This window comes from Tenrec ecaudatus, chromosome X (assembly GCF_050624435.1).
Source record: "Tenrec ecaudatus isolate mTenEca1 chromosome X, mTenEca1.hap1, whole genome shotgun sequence".
Lineage (NCBI taxonomy): Eukaryota > Metazoa > Chordata > Mammalia > Afrosoricida > Tenrecidae > Tenrec > Tenrec ecaudatus.
Genome location: NC_134548.1, coordinates 146,309,958 through 146,336,286, shown reverse-complemented (window position 1 = coordinate 146,336,286; position 26,329 = coordinate 146,309,958). Strand labels below are relative to the sequence as shown.

General features: G+C 39.4%; 1 protein-coding gene across 1 annotated transcript; it reads left to right on the top strand.

Annotated features, from left to right (window-relative positions):
• Positions 1-17,434: 17,434 nt before the first annotated feature.
• On the top strand, positions 17,435-18,340 carry LOC142433768 (olfactory receptor 11L1-like). The gene has a single exon (XM_075538469.1). It carries the CDS (start codon positions 17,435-17,437, stop codon positions 18,338-18,340), a length of 906 nt encoding a protein of 301 aa, XP_075394584.1.
• Positions 18,341-26,329: the final 7,989 nt, after the last annotated feature.

Below are 26,329 nucleotides of genomic sequence, written 5' to 3'. Positions count from 1 at the left end.
AAACTAATCTGTTATATAAACTATGCATAATAAAAATGTTACAGAAAGTAATCGAGGAAACTTTTAATTTGACAAACGATAGTTACCAAAATGCGAGGATACACATTATCACTAATAGGAAAAACATTGCAGCACTTTCATTAGAAACATGAAGCAGGGCAATGATACCTGCAATCCAAACTGTTATTTAACATGGCATTGGTGAAATTATTGTCAATTCATGAGGACAAATGATAGAAATATTACATTTAAGCCTTGGAAAGAAAAAATGTTACTCTTTGACTATATGATAGGCTACCTAGAAAATCAAAGAAAAATTTTCAAACCACCTTAACCAATAAGAGATTCATTGTGGAGAGCAAATGCTTTGAGAGTGATTGAGGCAAAGTATGTACAGATGTGCTTTATACAATTGATGTATGCATATGTGTGGATTGTGATAGAGTTGTATGAGCCCCTAATAAAATGTAAAAAAAAGAAAGAAAAAGAAAATGATTAGGGCAAAGTATGTACAGATGGGCTTTATACAATTGATGTATGTATATGCATGGATTGTGATAAGACTTGTATGAGCCCCTAATAAATGTTTAAAAAAGGAAAAAAAGAATTGTATGAGGCCCCAGTAAAGTGATTTGAAAAAAAAGAGAATCATTGATGTTGCACAGAGTGTATTCTTTAAAAAAATCTATGATATTCCTGTAGAGCAGCAAAAAGAAAAGCAATTAGAATATTTGACTTGTAAAAGCCACTATTCACTGAATTAAATGTATTTTTCAAAAGAAAAGACATCATCAAGTGTTAAGGATGGGCAACAAGTGCATCTCACACTTTTTGCTGTTTGGAAATGCAAAATGATACAAAAACTTTGGAAAACAGATGAGCATTTTTTAATGTTAAACGTACACTTACTGTCACTTACTATATAAGTCAGAAATTCCACTCTAACAAATCTACATATGTCCACACAAAACATGATGTGATTTTTCAGAGTAGTTTTATTCATTATACTCAAAAGCTGGAAACAGTCATAAATTGTAAAATAGGTAAAGAGACTGTGGTACATCCATGCCATAGAACACTAAAGAAAAACCCAAACAAATCAAAGTCATTACCATGAACCTCATTCCTACATCTACTGAGTCTATAAGACAGAGTCAAATCGCTCCATGCTATTGTTGTTAAGTGCCATGGAGCAGGCTCCGACCCAACTTGACCCTATGTACAATAGAGCAAAACACCGCACGGTCCTGCGCCACTGTCACCACAGTTGCTGTGCTCGACGCCATCGAGACAGCCACTGTAGCACTCCATCCCCTTGAGGGCCGCCCTCCTTTTCACCTGCTCTCCACTTCACCAAACCCGATGTCCTTCTCCAGAGACTAGTCTCTTTGACTCTAAGGAGCACTCTGGCCTTCCTTCTCCCAATACAGATGAGTGTGTCCTTTCAGCAGTCCGTGGGATGGTCAACATTCTTCTCCACAACCACAATTTAAATGCATGGATTTTTCTTCAGTCTTACTGATACAAAGTTCAACTTTTACATGCATATGAGGCCATGGAGATTACCATGGCTTGGGGGAGGCACACCATAGCCCTCATAGTAACATCCTTACTTTTCAATACTCTTAAAAGGTCATATATAAGGCACATGTACCTAACACAATGTCCTTGGCTCCCTTGACTGCATCTTCTTCCATGAATAACTATGGTGAAAGGCTACAACACTGATGCACACCTCTCCTGAGTGTAGGCCATGCAGTATCCCTTTGTTCTGTCTGCAAAATGGCCTCTCAGTCAGTGCGACATGGGCACAGTTAAGTATACTGGAATTCCCAATCTTCACAATGCTATTCATAATTTGTTATGATCTGCACAGTCGGAAGCCTTTGCATAGTCCATGTAACACAAGTAAACATCATTCTGATATGTTCTACTTTTAGACAAGATCCATCTGAAGAGGGTCGATTCCTCAGAAGAGGAAGTGAACCAAGGAATATTATGGCGGATACAATGATAGTCATTACTTCACTCCTCTTCTAAATCAGACTTGAAATTATGGCAGTTTTTCTGGTGAGGAGCTGCTGCAATCATTTTTACATTATATTCAAAACATATTTAATGGCATGTGTTCTTAATGACATTGTTTGGAAATTTGCACATTCTCTGGGGTTATGCTTCTTTGGAATGGTTACCAATAGGGATCTTTTGCCCCCTCCCCCCCCCAATTGGCAAGGATTTCTCAGCATAGATGGGCAGCTCCCGAATTTATCCATCCGTTGAAACATTTCAATTTGTACACTCTTTATCCTGGACCCTTATTTTTGGCCAATATCTTCGGTGCAGCTTGGACTTCTTCTTTCAGTACCTTTGGTTCTTGGTCATGTGCAGCCTCTTGAAGAGGTTAAAAGTGGACCGATTCTTTTTAGTACAGTGACTCTCTATATTCCCTCCATCTTCTAGTGATGCTACCTGATTCTTTCAATATTTTTCCCATAGGACACTTCTGTATTACAATTTGAGGCTTGAATTTTTGTCTTCATCTTTTTCAGCATGAGACATGCCGGGCGTGTTATTCCTTTTGAGGGCTTCTAACTCAAGCTCTTTGTACATTTCATTATAATACTTTGTCTTGATATGATTTTTGAGATCTGTCCAAATCTTTTAGTTCATCATTTGGACTTAGCTAGTTTATAGTCAAAAGCAAGTATCAGAGTGCCTTCTAACATTTGTTCTGTGCTTTCCTTTCTTTCCTGTATTTTTAATGACTTTTTTCTTTTTTCAAGTATGCTTCTTTAATTTCATCCAACACCGAGTCTGGTGTTCAATCATCAGTATTGAGCACATTAAGTTTATTACTCATATGGTCTTTAAGTCCAGGTGGAGAAAACTTGGGTGAGATGTTGGCTTTCATATACTTGTTTTAACATTTTTCATCTTCAACTTGAACTTGCATAGGAACACTTTGTAGCCTGTTTCACAGTCGGCCCTTACTTTTGCTCTGACTGATGATATTGAGTTACTCTCTTGTCTCTTTCCAGAGATAGTTTGTTGGACTCCCCTGCCTTCTGTGTGGTAATGTCCTGCATGTACACACCACTTATGTGATAGTTGGCGCCACTCGTCTGCCAGTTTCTCATATTGTTCTGGTTTCAAGTTTACTCTGAAGCTTTCAGCTGATCGTTCAGCCTAAGAAGAGGGGTGATCCATTTCTGAAAACTTATCTACTGAAAACCTTATGAATAACAGTAGATAGGCCATTGTCTTTTAGAGCAGCAGAAGATACCCTCTCGGGTAAGAAGTCATTCAAAAATTGATTGGGAAAGAGCTGCCTTCACATAGCAGTATCAATATTAAAGATTTGAATAGAACAAAGCTTTCAGGATATTCATTTGCTGATGTGACACGGCTCAAAATGAAGGAAAAAAGGTATTGCAAACAAATATATATTGGAAGGAGCACAGCTAGACATGTTATCTGACAATCTAGTCCCCAGAGAAGACTATCATGTTTGGTTAAGCAGAGAGAGAGGTCAATGAAAAGAGGAAGATCCTTGTGTTAGGTTGGGTTGACTAGAGAAACATATCCAGTGACGCTCATAAGAGAGAGCTTTATATCAAGAAGTAGTTATATATCAGGAAAATATCCCAGTCCAAATCAAATCCATAAGACTAATACTAGCCCATAAATCCCTCTTCAGACTCAAGCAGTCACGTGCAAAAATGGAGAATGCAGGGAGATCACATACCGGTGGGTGCAAAGTTGTGGGTGCAATGGCAGTGGACACATCTCCCAGGATCTGGCAGGTCTCAGAGAGGTTCTCCAGCGGGAAGGTAAAGATGGAGAGAGAGAGAGAGGCGAGCTTCCCAGGATGCTCCTTATTAGAAGGCCACGCTCACAAGGAGGCACTACCAGGTTGACCTGATTGACAGGTTGAACACCACCCCTACACTTTTATATATCTTCAAGTTGACATGAAATTATGTAACTACCACAGCTCTCAATTGGTTGGCTACAACAATGGGCTCACATATAGGAGAGAAATTGTGAGGATGGCACAGGACCAGGCAGAGTTATACATGGGGTTGTACGAGTTGACTGTAACTCAACTGCACCTAACAAGACCAGTTACCATGGCTATTTTTCAAGTTTAGACACCACCCACAAATGCCCAAAATGAGGATATTGAATATTTTTCTCAACTTCTGCATTCTCAAATTGATCAAACATGTAATTAAGAAGCATTCATACTTATTGATGATTAGCCTGGGTACATTAGAAACAGCATTTGGAAAATATGTCCTTAGTCATAGTAATTATGCCAGAGATAGCATAATATAATTGGAATAATAACAACTTATGACAAATATACATTTACCTTAATGTAGCATACATCAACTCTAGCTGAATAATGGCTAAAATAATGAACAATTCAAAAAAGAGAAAAACAACAGTAGGAAAACTGATGAAAAGATGTTTATCTGGACTAATAGCCAGCGAAATACAAATTAAGTTCACAGAGCAATATTTATTCTGCAACCATGAGGTTGTTCCAAATAAAAACTTCTGTGAATACCAAGCACCAGTAAGAATATGAGGACACTAAAGCTATTATAAACTTCTGGTCGGTGTATATATTTGTATACCTATCTTAGAGACTAATTCAGTAATACCTAATAAAGTTGAAAATATGTATGTAGTTGAGCTATAAATTGAATTTCTAGGAACCTAGAAGAAGCACTGGAAACACATCCAATGATATTATAGAAACATTGTTTGTAATAGCTAAAATTGATTCGCATAAATGTCCATCTTTTTCCAAAAATTTTCAGGTTGTCCACTTATTTTCTGTTTTAACTTATAGACATCATTTACCTCTTGATTGTGGGAGGAAAATGTGGCAGCCAGTTTAATCTCAAGACAAGGGTCTGAGGAAAATATTCTAATTCTTTTTTTTTAACAAGTAAGCGATAAGAAAGAAAGACACAAACAAATCCACCATAATCAGTGTGAGGTGGTGCCAGGCAAATTGATTATAAGTGGATGAGAACAGCATGTAGCACTGTGGATAGGTTTGAAATATCAAATGTGAAATGAAAAAAAGAAAGAAAACTGAAAAATGTTATATGAAATGTGGAGGTCTTTGTACAGAATTTTAAATATATAAAATATTATTATGTATTATTTATGGATACATTCTTCTTTGACACAGGTATAAAAACATAAACATGGAAGACACACTTCAAATTCAGGATAGTAAGTGCCCCTGGGTATGAAATGAATTCTTATGGAATTCTAATTGCTTTATTTCTTAGAATGCAACCTCTGAAACAAAAATAAGCCAATAACATACATGCTAGAAACTATACAAACGCGAAAATGAATGAGATTGTTATTATGTACAGATTCAGAATGGTTTCCAAGAAAAAAAGAAAAACTCTGTAAAGTTAGTGTGTATCATAAGATCACTTTTGTGTAAATATACATACATATATTCACAAAAATCTATTAATGTAGTTACATTTGTGGAGGGGAACCAATGGTCTGGAGTGGGAGAAAGACTTATACTGTTTTTGTTTTTTATCATGTGCAAATTATGGTCGGTATATATTCAGCTTTACAAAAACCATCGTAAACTTAAAACTGAAGAGCTAACAGCATGTGTAATCTCTAGGTTAGTGTTGGTGTATTGAAGATTATGTAAAACTTCCAATGTACCTAGAACAGAGCCTTGTCCATGTCAATAAAGTATATTCATACATCATTTCTTCATTCACTCATCCATGAAACAAATGTCATTAGATAATAACTATATTTCATTGTAAATATTACTTTTTAAGCACATTGTGCTTTTATTATACCCATTTGTGGACAAGGCAGAGATACTGGGTTGCTATTGTTCTGACAGTAAATGTGAATTTACATAAAATAACCAAGTCATCTATGAATTTCAGGCCTTTGATCCATTTCAATGTTAGTAAGTATTCAGGAAAATGTTTTCATTCCACAAAATACGTGTGATAGAATTGAATGATGATGAGTGTAGAAAATAATCTTTTAAAAATTCTTTTAAAAAATCATTTTATTGGGGGCTCATACAACTCTTATTTATCACAATCCATACTTCCATCCATTGTGTCAAGCACATTCGTACACTTGTTACTATCATCATTCTCAAAAAAAATTTGTTTTCTACTTGAGCCCTTGGGATCAAGCCTGCATTTCCCCCTCCGTCCCCTGACAATGGCAGTACTCACACTGTCTTCTGAAGCCGCTCTCTATTCTCCTCTTCTAATGGCCTTCGTTCTTTCTTGGGTTAAAGCAACAGACCCCTCCACTGGTCTTCTGACTGGGAATCTTGTTACTTATCTTTAACTTTTTATTTGCATGGCAACTAACCGCATATATATTTCTAAAACAAATGTATGACTATGTCTCCTGCCTATTTGTAAAACCTGTGATGGCATTTCACTGATGTTAAGTCCAAACTCCATTGGATGGTGAACAGGGCCCTCCACATCTGGGGCCTAATTCTCCAGTCTTGTCTCCTGTCATTCATTAGTATCATGTGGTACTGAAAGCTATTTTTGTGGACTTGGAAAACTTCAATTTTTTTGCTGCTAAACTGACTCCTCCAAGAGACCTTTGCTGTTACTGTGTTCCTATTCAAATTGATCCTTTAACTCCATTCTCTGAGATACATAAACATTTTATCCAGAGTCCTATTGTTGATCACATTTCACTTGATTTGCTTACATATTTGTCTTTGCTACTAGACTTTAAGCTTCTAAGTCTCATGGAAGCAATTTTCCAGCCTTTTTTCATGTTTATATTTCCAGTATTTAGGGTATTTTCTTGCATAGAGGAAGGGCCCAATATGATATGTGTGCTTCATCAATCAGTGGTGGTATATGTAGAGGTGTTGGTCACATCTCGAGTGCTCTGTTTTCTAGGATGCACATGTAGCTACTAACAAAAGAGGGGAGAGGCCTTACTTCATGCTACACAATCAATTCTGAAGAGTTGATTATGATTCATAGGGACCCTATAGGACAGAGTAGAGTCAATTCTGATCCATATCCACCATATAGGACAGAGTAGAACTGCCTCCACCGAATCAGACACACATCATTTTCTCATAGTATGTTGGGCTTGTTCAAACTACTGATCGTTCGGTTAGCAGTTGAGTACTTAACCACCGGAACAGGTTCCAGGAGTCACAAGCTACACAGTCTGGAAAGCAGGAAAAGCATGTGAAACCAGACAAGGAAATTTACTCAGAAAACCAGAAGCAATGTGTATATCCAGTATTGAAATATGACAAGATAACTGGCTCAAAAATGATATTTTGACAGCTTGTGTAAGAGGATTTTTAATTTGATTATAAACACCCAAACTATAACAGTGGTTCTTTTAATTAAAGATGGAATTAATTTAAGGTGTCCTGAAAGCTTAAGGGGAAGGTGATTCAGTTGCTTTCAGGCTATAATTCATGATGTTAAAAAAGTAAGTGTTTTGCTTCTAATTTTAAGAGTCCAGGCCCCTTTGAACTTGAAGACAAATTATTGAAGCCACATCATTAACATGCACCTGAAACATAACATTAGCCTAGAGAATGAACCTTTCTCATCGAAAGACATGTTTCCCACACAAAATCTCAATTGAGTCCCACAAAAACCTCTGAGATCAGTGGTCCTTGTTACCTTTGTGGAGTCAACCCTTGTCCCAGAGCAACCCCTGGGTCAGAATCAAAAGGTTCCCTATCCTGTGCCAATCCCACAATCCATTCTGGATCTGACCATGTTATCTCTAAGATTTCATTGGCCGATCTTAGAAGTTGATGGCTAGCCCTTTATTGCTAGTCCATTCTGGTGTGGATGCTCCCCTCAAACCCTTGAAGCACCATGGTAACACACTAGCTCCCACTGACAGATGACTGGTGGCTGTACATGAACATTAGACAGGAATTGAGCCCTGGTCTCCAGCATTGGTACCTGAGAATTCCACTACTGAACTGCCACTGATTTTAGTGAGGGCAACAGGGAAGGGATTATGGGTTTAACTATATTGTCTACAACAGAAAATGTAGGATGCAGTGAGGACAAGACACTTGGCACCAGATTGCACACGCAGTAAGAGAAGCAGGTCTAGAACCTAGATATCCTGCCACTAGTTTCAATATCCTTCACCCTGGGCACTCCTCAAGTTCTTGCTTGGTGGTTTCAGCAGCCTCTAGAGTCTGACCTGAATAGCCGTTGGCTCTGACCCATGTGTCATGTCAGATACTCCAATCTCCAATTTCACACCATTAGTCACTAGTCACTGAATGGAAGTTCGGGATGTCACGAGAATCCAACATTGATCTCTCAATTAAAAAGCAACGCTCCCTTGGGCGCCAAACTTAGAGATAATTGGTTTTCTTGTTCAAACTGTATCTACTGGTCCCTGCATGAAGAAGGTTGTTGTGTTTAAAAGATAAATGGATTAATAAGAATATTCTCCTTCTGAACATAAAGCAGGTCACTGCAGGAGTTAACAATGCTTTGGCCACAACTATCTGAAAATTAAAAGTGCCAATAGGCGACATATTCTGCTTTTTGGAAGCGTTGTGGGATCCAGGGTACCCAGGGAGAAAAAATATAATTGAGCAGGAGTAAAAGGAAAGGTTGGAAAAGATCTTAAGATCCTGCTGGGTCTTTTTAAAGAATATTATAATGGTCCTCTCATGCTGTGGCTCGATCTACTGCTGTACCAACAACCCGGAAGGGCTAAAGTAAACCAGCTACTTCTCTTAGTAACTCACATTAGACTTTGTCAAGTTTCGTGGGCTCCACCTATCTAGTTGGAGCAAGAAGACAGGCTCTGAGGAAGCAAAGTGAACATCTCTACCATGGGCTTGACGTGGACATCTAGGGATGGCTTAAATCTCCAAACTCAAGTAGAGGAAAAAAGATGAGGTAATTATCTCAAAATATCACTATGCACACTTATCTTTATGTTCTTCTCCTAAGGATGTTGTTTTCTTTCCTATATGAAGATAATGCCTCCCCTTCTGTGCTTCACCTCATCCCATCCCCTCTAACCTTCTCTGATACCTTCCTCACTCCATTTTCTTTTCCCTTTCGTCTCTTAGAAAATGTGGACAATGTTAATTTCTTAAAAGAAAAAAAAACAAGAATACAAATAGCTTCCCTCGACCCTCTTTTCTCTCTCTCTAGCTGGCTCTCTTCCACTCTCCTTTACTTCATCAACAATTTTCTTGAAATGACTTTCTTGTGTGTATTTTCATCTTCCACCTCCACATATCATTGTATCCTTATTCTAGTACTTCAGCACACACGACACCTTCTTAATTATAAATTCTGATAGCCCTTTCCTACACTTGAATTCTGTGGCATCACTCTATTATTATTTCTCCCACTTGCTTAATTATTGTTATTATTATTATTTCATCACCGTTCTAATTCTTATTTCTCTAAAAAAATGTGCTCCTGATGGTTTTGTCCTCAGCTCCCTACTCATTTTGTTATCCTAATTCTGAAATCAATGACCAATATGGTCCTCAGGCACCGGGACCTTGGTACAGGTTATTCTTCTGTCTATAATATCTTTGCTTTCTTCTTTTCCTAAGAAGGTACTGCTTTTACAGGACACTGAAATATCTCTGAAACAAAGATTATTTTATCCTGTCCTCCAACTTCTTTTTCCTAGAGCAGATTTTTCATTATGTTTCCATCATGAGATTGTACTCAATTTCTTACATTTGCTATTTAGCTGAGATGCTGGCAATCGCCATATGGGCCCTATTATCCAGCTACCTGACAACAACTCCTGACTCATAATGTAATTTAGATCTTGTAAGTTCACCTTTGCATCAGCACGTAGAAAATCAAGTTTTTAAATCTCCATGTGAGTTATAATCGAAATATAATGCAATGTACTAGTGTGGCTATCATCATTTTCAGTTTTCTCTCTGCAAAATCAAAGAGAGGAAATAAATACTTATTTCCAAATATCATGCAAGATGGTTGGAGGATTAGAAACTAGGATAGATCTTAAAGTTCTCTGAGAGGTATTGAGCTGTCACACTCAAACGAAACTCACTGATGTGGAGTCAATTCTGACTTATGGTGACCCTATATGACAGAGTTGAAATGTTCTTGTGGGTTTCTGAGACTGAAACTCTTTATAGGAACAAAAAGCTCATCTTCATCCCTAAAAGCAGCTGGTGGTTTTGAATTGCTAACCTTGCGGTTAACAGCCCAGAGGATAATCCACTGTGCCACCAGGGGGTTGTGAGCTCTAGACATGTAAATTATGAAATTTCCAAGTCTGTGTTAAACATGTATACAGTAGACAATAAGGATCTTATTCAAGCCACTGCCTGAAGATGAGAAGACAACAAAAACTTGCATAAGGGAATGTTACTCTGCAAAGATGAAGACCTGGACAGTAAAACCTGGCTGACCCCTCCCTGTGCTGTTACTTAATAGACCTGTGATAGTAAGACATTTTATGGTTTGCTTCCTGGTTTCAATAAAATCAAGGAATTGAGTCAACTGATAGTTGAAAGTCCTTTCTAGTTTTAATATCACATGATTTGATATTCCGTGAGGGGCGGTGGGAGAGAACTGATATGTATCATATAACATTCATTATATCTTTTTCATATGCGTATATCCCCAACTCATTTGCCTATATTCATTTCCACTGTGTTAATTTGTCAAACACCGCCCCCCCACCCTTAGTTTGATTGAAATCCACCATCTACCTACTTTTCCCTAGCAGCTACATGTTGACATAGAGGGGCACACAAGAAAGCAGTCGACTTTCACTTTTCTAAATTGATGATAGGCAGGATCAAATTGACACTCAGTACTGCCTGGAAATCGTATTATTTTTTTCTGGTGGCTCCTTTTATCACTTACACGTGTCACTATTCTACTCTTGTTCTTCTGCTCTCACACTTCTCACATGCTCTCCCTTGTCCTCACTCTTCCGTGATTAATTTCTTTCATGCAACATTGAGAAAACAGAGAACATTAGAAGGCAGCATGCTTCCTGTTTTTCAAAGGCGGTTTCAACCTAACTACAGCTACACCTCTCTCCTTTGGTTGTCCTTCAAAGCGACCTGTTCCTGGTCGTCTCCGCGCTCACCTTCTCCATGTGCTTGCCTCTCACAGCTCCCACGGCTTTATTTAGACACCACCCGCATTGCCTACATGCCGGGCCATTTTTATCAGCCTACAGAGGATGGGGGCCAGTGCTCATCTTCCCACAGGTAACATAACGTTTCTCTGCTCCTGCCCCTACACTCTACCACTCCACCGAAGCTCTAGTGCATATTACCAAATATAAGAGATGCTTTGTGTTCCTTTCTGTTGTTGACAACATCATTTAATACAATCAACAATGCTGTGTTTTAGTTTTCAAATTTTTATGGTAATCTGGGTGAACGTTGAGAGAGGAACGGATTTTCCAAACAGCAAAAAATGCATACACATATTTTTGTGACAATTATTGCAATGCCCACATTGCACTTCCCTCTTCTCAGTGCTCCCTGTCTCCCATTTCAATTTTTTCTTTCTTTTCTACTTTCCATTCCATTCTTCCATTCCAGCCTTCTGAACTGTATTCCTGGACCCACGCTGCCCTGTGGCTTCATATGGCTGATTGTTCCAAGAAGTGTGTACCTGCCTATGGTTACTGCTCAGCCTCTATTCTTGTCGATGTTTTGACTGAATGTTAAGCCATGTGGGCAAGAGTTGAGTTCTAGGCCTGAAGATTAAAGAGGTAAATCATCAGGGATGCCACCCGTCTCCTACACAACAGTGAGTCTGAACATTTTAGGTTTTTGAGTTTTGTCCCACATTTCCTGCCATCCTTGTCCAGGGCCTTTTCTTGTGGTACCTTTCTGAGTAATCAGCAGTGGTGGAAAGACACCACTGAACTCTTCTTGGTTTTATGGTCATGGAGGTTGGGGTTCAAGTGGTTCCATTCATCTTTTGAACTCATGATTTCATTGTGTCTTTAATTTTCTTCATTTTTCATTGCTCTGGATGGGGAGAGATCAATAGTTTCCCTTTAGATGGCTGCTTGTCAACATTTAGGACCACAGCCACTAGTCACGGAAGTAGAATGTAGAATGCTGTCTTTGTGGATGATGTTATGTCAATGGGCTTTAATATTCCCTGATCCTGTGGTCCTGAGTCAACATCTCCTCAAAATGATTGGTAATGACTGACATTCTCACAACTTTCTGTCAGTACGTTTTGCTATATTCATAGATATATTTTCAGCACACAGAAATATGAAATCAGAGTATTGCATCCTTGATTATGGTGGTAAAATACGATACTTGGTCAGTTGATCTCCCTCTTGACCCAATCTGAATTTGCTCTAGGTTTAAACATTTCTTGCTTGTTCCAGGAGAGAAATTTTTTTTTGGCTTTTAAAATATTCTTGGTCTTGTATGTTTTGCTTTTTATTTTTATGTTTATATTATTATCCTTTTCTTTCTGTTTTGTTTGTTTCCTTCTTTGTCTCTGTTAGTTTTCCCAGTTTATGAAGCAGTGAATACACAGAGACAGTAGCTGATGCAATGGGGTCAGGAAGGGGGAGGGGAATTGGGGAGCAAACAAGGAATGTGGGAGGGGCGTGGGAGCATTAGAACTGATTATGATGATGTATGCACAACTCTATTTAAAAGTGCCTTAGCTATGGACATGTATGATAAGTGAATTTTATATCAAGAGAATGACTAAGAAAAAGAAACCAAAGTTGGCAAATGTTTACCATGAGTGAAGGAGGAAGGGGTTTTGCTTACGGAGCACTGAGTTTGTGCTCGGTCACCAATCCAGGAACACAGTGATGCTGGAGGGAATTTTGGCACTCATTCCGTGGGAAGGTGGCAGCTGTGGTGGGTAGGGCTGTGCACTCTTGACTGCTGGGGGAAACGTTGGAGGGAAATGTGGTGGAAGTGGAAATTAAACACAGAAATACAGCAAAGTAATGGTGCAAATGCTAACTGCTAAGCACAACTGCAGCAAGAATACAGTACTCACTCCACAGGTGCGCCCCAATAAACGTGGAGGGTCTGATGGGTCCTTCTGAACCGAAAGCTAAACTCACTACCTTAACATTTCTTAAAGCTCACAGAGGCCCCGCATAGGCTTTTTGAGGCTTTGTAACTGTACAGGAGCAGGCAGCACCAGCTTGCCCCTACAGAGCAACTAATGGGTCTGAAATGTCAGCCTAACCTTACCACTAACTGTTCACCACTGACATGACAGAGTTAGCAAATTGGAATAGGCAGAAACAAGAAACTGAAAAGGCAGAGGAGTGATAAGAAAAAAAGGAAAGGAGGAAAGGAAAACCAAGAGAGAGCAATGGGTAATGTACTCGCACAAACATGGCTGTGGGGGAACGTGGCACATACTCCACAGAGCCAGCACCATTGTGTATGGAGGGTCTGCGCAGGGAGGCACCTGATCTATGAGATCAACAAGAGACAAAAGGGGTATACAGGAAGAAAGGAGAGAAACAAGGAGAAGAGGGAAGAGAGGATAAAACAGCTTGGTTCTGGTGAAAGTGTTCGTCACCAAGCACAGCTGCAGTGGGAAGCACCATGGATCTGTGAGGGTCGGAGTGGACACTGCTAATCACAGAGGGGATGTGCGACAGCTGCTCCCTCCTCAAGATCCACAGAAGGATGGAGCAGGCAAGGGAAGAAGCAAAAAGAAAGAAAGAAGGATAGCGGCAGGAGATGTAGCGAAGTAAGAAAGTGAAAAGAAAAAAACCAGACAACACAGGCACTGGAGGTGGGGTTTTGACCAGCTACAGCAGCGGTTCTCAGACTGTATGTCGCGACACCTTAGTGGGGGTTGAATGTCCCTTTCACAGGGGTCACCTAAGACCATCGGAAAACACCTAGTTTCGATGGTCTTAGGAACTGAGACATCGCTCGTCTATCCGTCTCCAGGCGGGCCCGCCCACATGCAGATACGCCCACCTAGAGTCCCTGGCGTGAAGACTGTCACCCACGCTGCACCATGCTTCCAGACAAACGTTCACATATTTGTCATTAGAAAGAAAGACTTCACCAACTTTAATGACGTATTGTTTTTTGTGATGAATCATTATGCTTTCATTACATTGAGTTTGTAGCCATGAAAATACATCCTGCCTATCAGATATTTACATGGCGATTCATAACAGTAGCAAAATGACAGTGATGAAGCAGCAATGAAAATAATTGTATGTTTGGGGGTCACCACCACATGAGGAACTGTATGAAAGGATGGCAGCAATAGGAAGGTGGAGAACCACTGAGCTACAGGATGGGTAGGGGTAGTGGAGACTGTGCCTCTTGTGGCCAGAGGTGGTGGGAGGAAAGTGGTTGCTAACCACCAGTGTGGACACTGGTGAAGCCCCTAAGCTAGGTGATCTGGTTCCTGCTCTGAACAGGCATTGCAGTAATGGAGACGGGCCACACGGTTCCAGGTCATTGCTCTGCCTATCTCATTGTTGGTAATTTTGTTCACCTGCTTTGATCTACTTTATTCTTGCCTTGGGAGCTCTGGATTCCCAGATTACCATCTCTATCTGTTTAAATTGGTTTCTTGGGTGATTGTGGTAGAGTCTATAGTGTATCTGTTTAGTCTACCAACTTGGATCTTGCCTAAACAAGTCTCTTGAAACGGGGCTTATGTTATACTAGTTCATCTTTAGCCTCTTCCTCCCTTGCTGACGCCTACTCTTCATTCTTCTGCCAGACCACAGAGAAAGAGAGCCCTAGAGATCTATGGAGCACATTATCCCATTTCCATATCTCTCTGTAGGATATTTTATCTACTCTCATGGTTTAGAATATTATCTCTAGTCTAAAGATTCTTATATTTATTTCCCAGCACAACCTTCTCCTCTGAGCTACAGACTCTTAAAAGCAGCTGTCTGCTTGATCTCTCCACTTAGAATTTTCGCAGACATCTCAAATTGAATGCTTCCTAATGGAATTTGTATCTGTCCCTTCAACTTTCTCTTAACATAATCTTTGTCAACTCAGTAAATGGTGTCACTTTAAAAACTCGGGAGTCATTTTTGATAGTTGACTTTTCCTCCCCTTTCCCATGTAATATGCTAGAAACGCTGGGTATTTCTAGCTCAAAGGTGGTTTGGGATATATTTTCTCTCCATCCTTTCTGCAAGCACCGGTTGACTGCCACCCCTCACCTGGCCTGTGCAACAGCTTTAATGGTCTCATTTGTTCTATGTGAATTCCCCTATTTCCATTTATTAATCATCTCAAGTTATTTTAAACAGAAAATTTTATCACAGGGCTTGCAAGGACCTGACTAATTGTTTACTTCCTAAATTTCCTACACATGCTCTATTTCCCATGTTGCATTTTTCCTTTTAGTTTTTCTAAAACTCTAAATAGTTCCTTCTGCAAAACCTGGTCCTTCTGTAAATGTGATTCACTACTCCTCCCATCAACCTTGTCTGATTATGTTCTCAATTTTCAGATTAGCTTCCCCTTGACCATTTCCAACAATATCATCGATCAAACAAGCATGCATATTTGCACACATGTGCACATCAAACCAAGCATGTGTTAAATTCATAGTACTTATCACAACTCAAAACCAAATTCACTGCCATCAAGTTGATAGCAACCCTATAGGACATTGGAGAACTGTCCCTGTGAATTTCTAAGACTGTAACTGTTCAAGGAGTAAAAAACTCCATTTTTTTTCTTTCCCAGAGCAGTTGGGGTTTTGAACTGCTGACCTTGTAGTTTACATTCCCATATGTATCCCATTACATGACTAGGGCTTCTCCACTCATCTATCTTGGAAGAAGTATGACCAGAGTGTTCTGTAGAAGTAGGGATGGCGAGACTTAATTTTACACACTTTAGACATATGTGTTGGCAGGAGTCCCTGGAGAAGGACATCATGCTTGGCAAAATGGAGGGGCAGTGAAAAGGAGGAAGGCTCTCAGTGAGATGGATTGACACAGTGGCTACAACAATGGACTCAAGCATGGAAACAATTGTGGGGGGTGCCACAGGTCCCTACTTTGTTCTATTCCATTGTGCATACAGTCGCTATGAGTCAGAAGTGACTGGCTGGTACCTAACAATAACACTCACAACTAAAATTATGTTATGGGTCCCTTTCTTTGTTTTTAGCTTTTCTCCCCCTCTAGTATGAAAGCTCCATGAGATACAGAATATTTCTCCCCCTCTAGTATGAAAGCTCCATGAGATACAGAATATTTCTGATTTGTAGACAGACAGAGACTTTTTCACTGTTTTATGCTAAGTACCTATTTTTTTAAACTTGACACCTTTAACATTCCATTTATAATGTTTAATGGATGAATTAATGTGTTAAGTGCCTAATGTGGGCTTAGAATTGTTCAAAGCATTTTTACACAGACTTAATATGCCACTACAGGGTGGGGACAATGTCAGAGAAATGACGCAACCTCCTCAAGGTGACACAACCAGAAAATGGCAGATTTGGTATATGAATCCGGTCATTTCTCTTTCCACCATACAACGTCATGTCCTCACCATCACTGCTTTACCATTACTTTACTTTATTTCCTTTAGTAATGTTTCAAGAACTTGCTAGCAAGTACATGTTAAGGATTATAGACAACCTTCAATATGATGATGTTAATGCAATACACATGATGAATGCAAGACACAGCTTTTAATTGGTATGGAATTTCTGGAATTTAAGGAAATGGAATTGACCTTATCTAATTTACACCTAGGGGATTCAGAATTTCCAACGGTACAGATAATAGCAGCATCAACAGTAGAAAACAACCAGAGTAAGATTTCCAAGGAAGGGGCATGTTTCCCAAATAAATAGTTGAAAAACGGACATATTAATGTTGTCTAGTCACAGTTGGAAGATTTTATTTATGCATTCTATATGAGGTCTGGTGATGCAGTGATTAAAGCACTTGGGTGATAACCCAAACTCAGCAGCTCAAACCCACCAGCCATTCCACTGGAGAAAGATGTGGCGGTCTGCTTTGGTGAAGATTTATAGCCTTGGAGACCCTATAAGGCAGTTTGACACTATTCTATAGGTTACTATGAGTCAGCCATCAACTCATTGGCAGTGGGTTTGATCTTTTCTTTTGTTGTTGATGCTATACATTCTATATATGATGGGGCAATTAAAGTCATGGATTAACTCTCCTAATGCCCACTTGGAGACTGTGATCAAATTTATTAAGAATCCTGAACTTCCAGAAAGAAGTCAACTATATAGGGGGAAAAAGGCTATTTGGATATGTATGATACCGATAAGCAGTTTGATTTTTTTATTTCTAAAAACAGCATTTGATCAATGGTCATTCCTCATATTTTAATTTTTTTCAGAATCAAATTATGGCTATCATGGAGGAAGAAAATATGACTCTAATTTCAGAATTTATCCTTTTGGGTTTTGGAAACCTTCATGGACTACAGTTTTTCCTTTTTGGGATATTTCTGGCCATCTATGTGATGACTCTCATGGGCAACATTGTGATCCTAACTGTGGTGTTCATTGATCGCTCCCTTCACACACCCATGTATTTCTTTCTTGGTCACTTCTCCTTCCTAGAGATTGGTTATACCACTACCATCGAACCCTTGATGATAAGGACACTGCTCTCAGCTCATGAGTCCATTTCCTTTGTGGCTTGTGCTAGTCAGTTGTACTTTTTTGCTGCCTCAGTGGCTACAGAATGTTTCTTCTTGGCTGTGATGTCTTATGATCGCTACCTAGCCATCTGTAACCCACTGCATTATACCAGCATCATGGACAACTGGGGTTGCTTACTGCTAGCTGGTGCCTCATGGATGGCTGGATTTCTGGCTCCTGTCCTTCTCATCGTCCTCATTTTGCGGTTAAAGTTCTGTGCTGCCAATGAAATTGATCACTTCTTCTGTGATTTGAAGCCCATCATGAGGCTTGCCTGCAGTGATACACAAACAGCTGAGATGACAACTTTTATAAGCACTGCTTTATTTGCCCTTGGTCCCTTCATATTGACTTTGTCTTCTTATATTCACATCATTGCCACCATTCTGAGGATTCCTTCTACTACAGGGAAACAGCGAGCCTTTTCTACCTGTTCCTCTCACCTGACAGTAGTCACTTTATATTATGGGACTCTCGGCATTGTCTATGGTTTCCCATCAAGGCCTCAGTATGAAGACTTATTGAAGTTGCTTTCCCTTCTGTATACAGTGCTTACCCCAGCCCTCAATCCTATCATTTACACTCTAAGGAACAAAGATGTGAAGGCAGCTCTGGGGAAAATGTTGCGATAAGAAATGTCAACAAATGTTGAGGCTGGGAGAGTGGAGGGTGAGTGGGTTGGAAAGGGGGAACTGATTACACGGATCCACATGTGATCTCCCCCCTGGGAGATGGATGGCAGAGAAGGGGGGGAAGGGAAACTCCGGATAGGAAAAGATATGACAAAATAACAATCTGTGGATTATCAAGGGCTCATGAGGGAGAGGGGAGCGGGGAGGGAGGGGGAAAAAAGAGGACCTGATGGGGAGGGCTTAAGTGGAGAGCAAATGCTTTGAGAGTAATTAGGGCAAAGAATGTACGGATGTGCTTTATACAATTGATGTATGTATATGTGTGGATTGTGATAAGAGTTGTATGAGCCCCTAATAAAATGTAAAAAAAGAAAAGAAAAAAAAAGAAAATGATTAGGGCAAAGAATGTACAGATGTGTTTTATACAATTGATGTATGTATATGCATGGATTGTGATAAGAGTTGTATGAGCCCCTAATAAAATGTTTTTTAAAATGTTGAGATTCCGGATAGGGCAAGATATGACAAAATAACGATGTATAAATTACCAAGGGTACATGAGGGAGGGGGGAGCGGGGAGGGAGGGAGGGGAAAAAATAGGACCTGATGCAAAGGGCTTAAGTGGAGAGCAAATGCCTTGAGAATGATTGGGGTAGGGAATGTATGGATGTGCTTTATACAATTGATGTATGTGTATGTATGGACTGTGATAAGAGTTGTATGAGCCCCTAATAAATTGTTTTAAAAAAATGTTGAGATAAGAAATTGTCACAAGACAATTTTAATTTCTTAATAGATGGCGGTACTTTTTGAAAACTCCAGCAGAATGTAATACTTTGTATACTGTCAAAAGTAGTTACTGGGAAATTGATGGATTTGTCTTTGTTCTACCAATGTTCCACACATTAATGTGCAGGAAACAAATTACGAATACTAAATTGTGTTTGTTGAACATTTTCTAGGTGCTAAAAACGGTGCTAAGTATTTTACATGCATTTTGGGCTAAATCCTCAAAACAATATTATGATGTAGTTACTGCTATTGTTCCCGTTTTGCCTGTAAGACAATTGTGACTTAGAGATGAATTCATTTACAACCATATAGCAAGACAGTCTTGAAATAAGAATTTGAACTTGAACCCAAGGGTTGCCTGATGGTAACATCACAATCATTCCATCAAGTGAAGGGAACCCAGAAGGCTGGAAGACCCAAACAGTTATCTTAAACCACAAAAGACATTTCAGAAGATGCCTTTTCTTAGGAGAACATGGGTTGATGTAAGGTGAGAGGGAGGATTAAAATAAGGCAAAATCTTGATAAAATGATGTGAGAGCACATTATATAAATGAGGTGATATATGAAATATGTTCGGGGATTAAAATTGATTATACTTTTTCAGTTCAGGATTGTTTGCAAAACAAAATCCTGGAAGTATTCTAAGTATTGTTAACTGCAAGTAACCATAGCAAGTATTTTATCAGTAGGAGACTAGTTCAATAAATTAAAACACATCCACACAATAGAATAGAAAGCTGTCATAAAAACATAAATAAATAATACTGATATGGAAACATCTCCACAAAATATTGTGAAGAGCTAAAACAAGGTACAGCGCAGTGCATATATTTTAGCTCCATTTATGTAAAAAAAGGCAAAAGAAAATATTTATACTTGGTTGATTGTAAATGCATAGATTATGCTACAATGATACATATGAATTTGGTGTTTTCAGTTTCTTCTTAGTTGAAAAACTAAATGGGAGGGGAATGTACCTTTTGAGATGTTATCATGTAAATAACTTATTGAAAAGTTATCGAAGTTTAACAAATCATTGTAAATCAAATCAAATATATAGTGATTAAAAGGTCCAATTTCATACACCAACACGGAAGCACGTCTGGACACTTGGGAGGTTTCTTTTCTCTAACAGAAACATTACAACTTCTTTGAGGGCAATGGTCTTGTAATTTACTACTTCTGCATTCTTCTACGATGTCCTAAATGCTCCCAAAGATGTTCCTAGCATAGGTATTTGATTCAACACTTATTACTCTCCCCCAAGCTAGGGGAGTTCAATACTCACCAATTACAACAATTTCGGACAGCTTGATGTGATCTTATTTCTAAAATGAAGACTCCAAGGGAGAAATGTGTGAGCTGAATTCCTGATACTCTTACTCCACCTTAGCAGTGCAGCCAAAAAGGCTAGCGAGGGTCTGGGTCCGAAGTGAAATGGTATCTTATGATCTTCCTTAGATAGTTCCAGAGTAACTTCCTTTAATGTAGATATGTCCACATTCCTTTGGTCTTGAGGAAATGTGACCGTAAACTTAGGGGTCAGTGGTGGAGAATCTTGAGCACCGAATTCTTAGAAAGGCAGCGTAAACCATTCATTTATTCAAATACTTAATATATTAATTAAATATAAATTTAACGTATACATAAGTAAGTTAAATTCAAATCTAAGTGTAAGTACCACTATGTACATAGCACTGTTCTGGGTACAAGAAAGACAAAGTTCCTGTGAATGTACTTTGTAAATTTTCTAATTTCACCACTGAATCACATAGACAGGGCCAGGCATATAGCCTAGACCCAGTCAATATTTGTTGAACTAAATCAAGCTGCCAAAGGAAGATGGGTCATCCAACTTCTTGGGGATGCGGCTGGTCTCCGTTTATAAATTTCTGATATTTTATCCCTAACCTTAAGGAACCCTGGTGATGCTGTCAGGTAAGTGTTGGATGGTTGCCTTTACTCAAGCGTGGTGGTTCATACCCATTCATCTCTTTCATCTCTGTGAGAGAGCAAAGTGAACCTACCAGCTCTTGTGACACGGAGTGGCCTCTGCGACCCTGTCTAGGATGGCTGTCCAGGGACCGGACGTGATGGCGGAGGAGATTTGATGGGGCTGTCAGTTCATTATGGGGCTACTATCCAGATCCTCAAGAATTCAACCCCACTAGCTACTCTTCGGGAGAACTAGAAGGCTGTCTTCCCCCATAAGGATTTGCATTCTTTGAAGCCTATATTCTCTTACTACGAATCGAACTCAATTCCATGGAAGTGGGTATTTTCCTAACCTTCGCGTTGTCTGTTTGCCAGATTTACTGAGTTTAGGATTCACTAGCAGGTGGGGCAAGATAAATGTGGCCAAGAAGGTGGAGCGACATATTCATCTGGAAAACAAGAGTTATTGTGTACTCCACAATACCACCTGGCATTTGACTATGAGGAGGTAGCAAGTCCATGGAGAGCAGCAATTAGATCTGATTGAGTTTCTTCATTTTAATACCTGAGACAGGGCCTTATTGTGATCGTGTAAGGAGCTCTAATAAAGGCAAGTTGTTCTCTGCATATCACTTAATTAAAGTACTGAAGGAGGCTGAGCGCGTGCCATACTCTCTGAGGATAGCTGACGCTAAAAATGGTGGCTGGAGTATGTTTAGGGACTTCATCCTTAAAGCATAATGCAAATAATAAGTCCTCGAAGAACAATAAACAAATTAGGGCCGGGGGGCAATGCTAGGAGACATGGCAGATAATTTAGACAGGTAACAGTTCAATTTGCGCTACAATAAGCCAGGAACCTAGATAGAAATGAGAAACTTTGACCAATATTTTGGTATTGGGATGAAATATAGTATAGAACCCTGCTTCTATATGTAGGTTCGTGGCTACATTGACTTGATACCAGAAGAGCATATTCTAGTTACCATTATTGAGCATTTTTATTGAGGATTCTATTAAATAATATTAATCAAAAATGATAGAAATTTGGAACCGAATTTCAGAATCTCATGAAATAAAGAGCCACAGAGGCTGCATGAACCCCTGAAACAACTACTGCCTGAGATCATCTTAAACTTCAAACCTAAAATACCTCCTGAACTCTTCTTCAAACTGAATAATAATGTAGCTTAACTGGTAACGAGTCAGTGCCTTGAGCCTTGTACTCTTAAAGAACTATCTAACAATTTGGGCTCTGATATGATTTCCTCTGTTGACTTTGGCCAATATGATTTGCAAGCCTTTGGCCACTGATGTTGGAGTGCTTCTTCCATGTGGGCTTCCATGAGTTGACATCTCACTTAGATGGCTGCTTGTTTTGAAACAAGCCTTTCACCTCAGGCACTATTTTATCTGATAGCTGGGCACCATCTAATTTCTTCATTATACTTTGTTATAGGATTCATATCTTCTGTATTTCCTTCGTGAAAGCGAGTATCAAGCAGGGCCACAATGCAAGAACTACATGTTCTTAATTCAGAGCTAGGATTCAGTGAGAGGCCCAAAGCCATTTCCGGAGCTATTTCTTAAAAAAAAAAATGTTTTTTTAATCTGCCATTGGCTCCCTTTAGAGACCTACTTGTTAATTTGTGGTAGAGTCTTATCTTTCATCTCCATGGAGCATAAAGATTTTCCATTAATTTTGTCATTGACTAGCCCCTGGTACTAATATTTAGAACACAGTTGAAAAAAGAATATTGGGCCAAAGTAGGCTAATTACATATCACAATGCCGGAATAAGGTTATGGATGACAGTGGAAACCCAAGATAGATTTGTGAGAGCTATATAAGAAATAAGTCTCTGGTGATTTCTCTCTATCCGTAATGGAGGATGGGAATAAAGTGGTTGCAAAACAGAGTATATTGGAGAGATGACGATAGGAGATCAAAATGATCAACCTGACTTGAATAGTTGATCCCTCCCATAAACTTTGGGCCTGATATGGCTTTTAACATTTTGTGTGTTTTTCCCCTTTTGGGTTATATTGTGGTTTAGCTCTGACATATTTTGTCATTGGGGATGGCTTTCTTGAATTTTTGCTATAGTTTTTTTCTGTTTCTTTTTTGTAAAATCATTTTATTGGTGGATTGAACAATTCTCATCACAATCCATACATCCATCCATTGTGTCAAGCACATTTGTAAATTTTTTGCCATCATCATTCTCAAAATGTTTTATTTCTACTTGAGCCCTGATATCGGCTCCTCATTTCCCCCCCTCCCTCCCCGCTCCCCACTCCCTCATGAACCCTTGATAATTTATAAAATATTATTTTGTCAAATCTTAAACTGTCCAATGTCTCCCTTCACCCATTTTCTGCTGTCCATCCCCCAGGGAGGTGTTTATATGTAGATCCTTGTAATCATTTTCCCTTTTCTAGCCCACCTTCCCTCCACTCTCCAGGTATTGCCACTCTCATTACTGGTCCTGTGGGTTTATCTGTCCTGGATTCCCTGTGTTTCCAGTTCCTATCTGTACCAATGCACATCCTCTGGTCTAGCCAGACTTGCAAGGTAGAATTGGGATCATAATAGTGGGAGGGATGAGGAAGCATTTAGGAATTAGAAGTTGTATGTTTCATCATTGCTATACTGTACCCTGACTGGCTCGTGTCCTCCCGACAACCCTTCAGTAAGAGGGTGTCTAGTTGTCTACAGATGGGCTTTGGGTCTCCACTCTGCACTCACTCTCATCTACAATGATATGATTTTTTGTTCTTTGATGCCTGGCACCTGATCCGTTCGACAGCTCGTGGTCACACAGGCTGGTATGCTTTGTCCTTATGGGCTTTAAGTCTTCTGAGCTTGATGGCCACTTGTTTATCTTCAAGCTTTTAAGACCACAGATGCTATATCTTTTGATAGCCATGCACCATCAGCTTCCTTCACCACATTTGCTTATGCACACATTTGTCTTCAGTGATCATATCTGGAAGGTGGACCACCAATGATATAATTTTTTTGTTCTTTGATACCAGATATCTGGTCCCTTCTACACCTTGTGGTCACACAGGCTGGTGTGCTTCTTCCATGAGGACTTTGTTGCATCTGAGCTAGATGGCCACTTGTTTGCCTGCAGGTCTTTAAGACCCCGGTTGCTATATCTTTTGAAAGCCACGCACTATCAACTTTCTCCACCACATTCGCTTATGCACACATTTGTCTTCAGCGATCCTGTTGGGAAGGTGAGCATCATGGAATGCCAATTTAATAGAACAAAGTGTTCTTGCATTAAGTAGGTACTTGAGTAGAGGTCCAGTGTCCATCTCCTTCCTTAATAATAAACCTATAAATATAAGTGCATAGATCTATTTTGCCACCATCCTATATAACTATATCCCTGCTCCGAACAGCCAATGAACATAGTGGATCATATGGCCGATCCCACTATGAAACAAGACATCCCTCTCTGACCCATGACCCTACGGGGGACAACACTGGCCCGGTCTGACCCCGTGACACTGAAAAAAAAACACACTAAAACTGTGCAGCAGAGCAATGGGTGGGGGAGCATATCAGAGAGCTCCCGAGGGAGTGCAAAGGATAGATTTTGGGGCCAAAGCATGGCAGCCCATCAGAGTTGACTGGAAGATATGCTTAGAGGTAAAAAAAATCAGACCTTGATCTATTTATAGGTTTTTCTTTCTTTTTAAAATGTTTTCTTTTTCTTTTTTAAAAATTATTCTTCTCTGGTCATTGGTTTTCTTTGTTGCTGTCATGGTTGTGTTCTCTTTTGCCGCTTTGTCTTGCTATGCCTTGTTTTTTGGTGCATGTTATTATCTATGCAGATCTATCTAGATAACATAGGCTGGATGGACAGTTGGGAGATGAAAACAACAGGACTGATGTTTCCAGGGGAACATGGGAGAGGGGGGGGCAGGGGAAAGAAGGTGGTATTGGCCAACCCAGGGAAAACGTAGCAACAAGTGATCCAAAATAGTGGCAAGGATGGTGTGAGAGGCCTGGGACGGATTCAGCAAGGGCAATGTAACCGAGAGAAATTACTGAAACCATAATGAAAGCTGAGCATGATAGTGGGACAAGAGGAAAGTAAAAGGAAATAGAGGAAAGAACTAAGAGGCAAAGGGCATTTATAGAAGTCTAAATATAGGCATGTTCATATGTAAATATATTTATATAGAATGGTGGGTAAATAAATCTACGTGCATATATCTGTTTTTCAATACATGAAATCCAGAGTTGATGAACCTACAGATACAGAAAGTAGAATAAAAGTTCCTGAGGGGTACAGTGGGGTGGGAGAGGGTAAAGGGGAGATGATATGAAGGGATTCAAGAAGGAAGACAATGTTTGGAAATCGATTGTGGTAGCAATTGTACAATACTGCTTGATGTGATTGAACTATGGAATGATATTCTATCTCTATCAGCCCCAAATAAAATGGTTTTGGGGAGAAAAACAAACAAGAACTGCCTATACTGGATCAAATTGACTACAACAATTTGAAAGAGTAGCTGGGATGTTGGAGTTTATATAAATGGGGGAGGAACAATCACAAAAGGATGAGAAGGGTTGTACACCTTGAAGCGCATCATCAATAGCACTGATTTGTACATGTAGAGCTTGTTGAATGGGGACACGTTCTGCTAGGCACATTTCCAACAACTGAAAATGTAACGAAAAATTTATGACACTGTGACTTTGGGCAATGTACTTTGCTTCTCTCCTCTTCAAAATACTCATGTCACAAGATTGTTAATAAAGATAAAAAATGATAATGTAGGTAAAACTCTTGTCAAATAAGAGACATTTGGTGCATATTAATCATCATTTTATTATCAGAATCATCTTTGCCCTCATTATTGATTTCCACTAAGCACTTTCCTGCCTTGACATAGTGAAGAACTATAGACTAGCGAGGTATATGAACTAGCGCATGGGAGGCTGGCAGTTGAAAACTGGCTTGAAACCAAGGGACAAAGCTCTGAGCTATCTTCATTATGCCAAGACCTTAAGTTGTTATCATCTTTGACAAGAAAAATACAAGCTAGGCACCAAGGTATTTCATATGTAAGTTGGCTAAGCAGCCTTGTGGAAACGTTAGACCATGTTGTCAATCATTTGACTTTCAATAGCAACCCAAATAGTGAGACCCGAACGAATCCACCTTACTTTCTCTGCAATAAAAATATTTCCTTCTCTCTTTACTAGAATGGCAATGCCTCCCACCCTAAAATC

What these genes read in the sequence shown, in the direction of transcription:
- LOC142433768 (XM_075538469.1), top strand. Translation starts at nt 17,435, where the DNA reads ATGACTCTAATTTCAGAATTTATCCTTTTGGGTTTTGGAAACCTTCAT.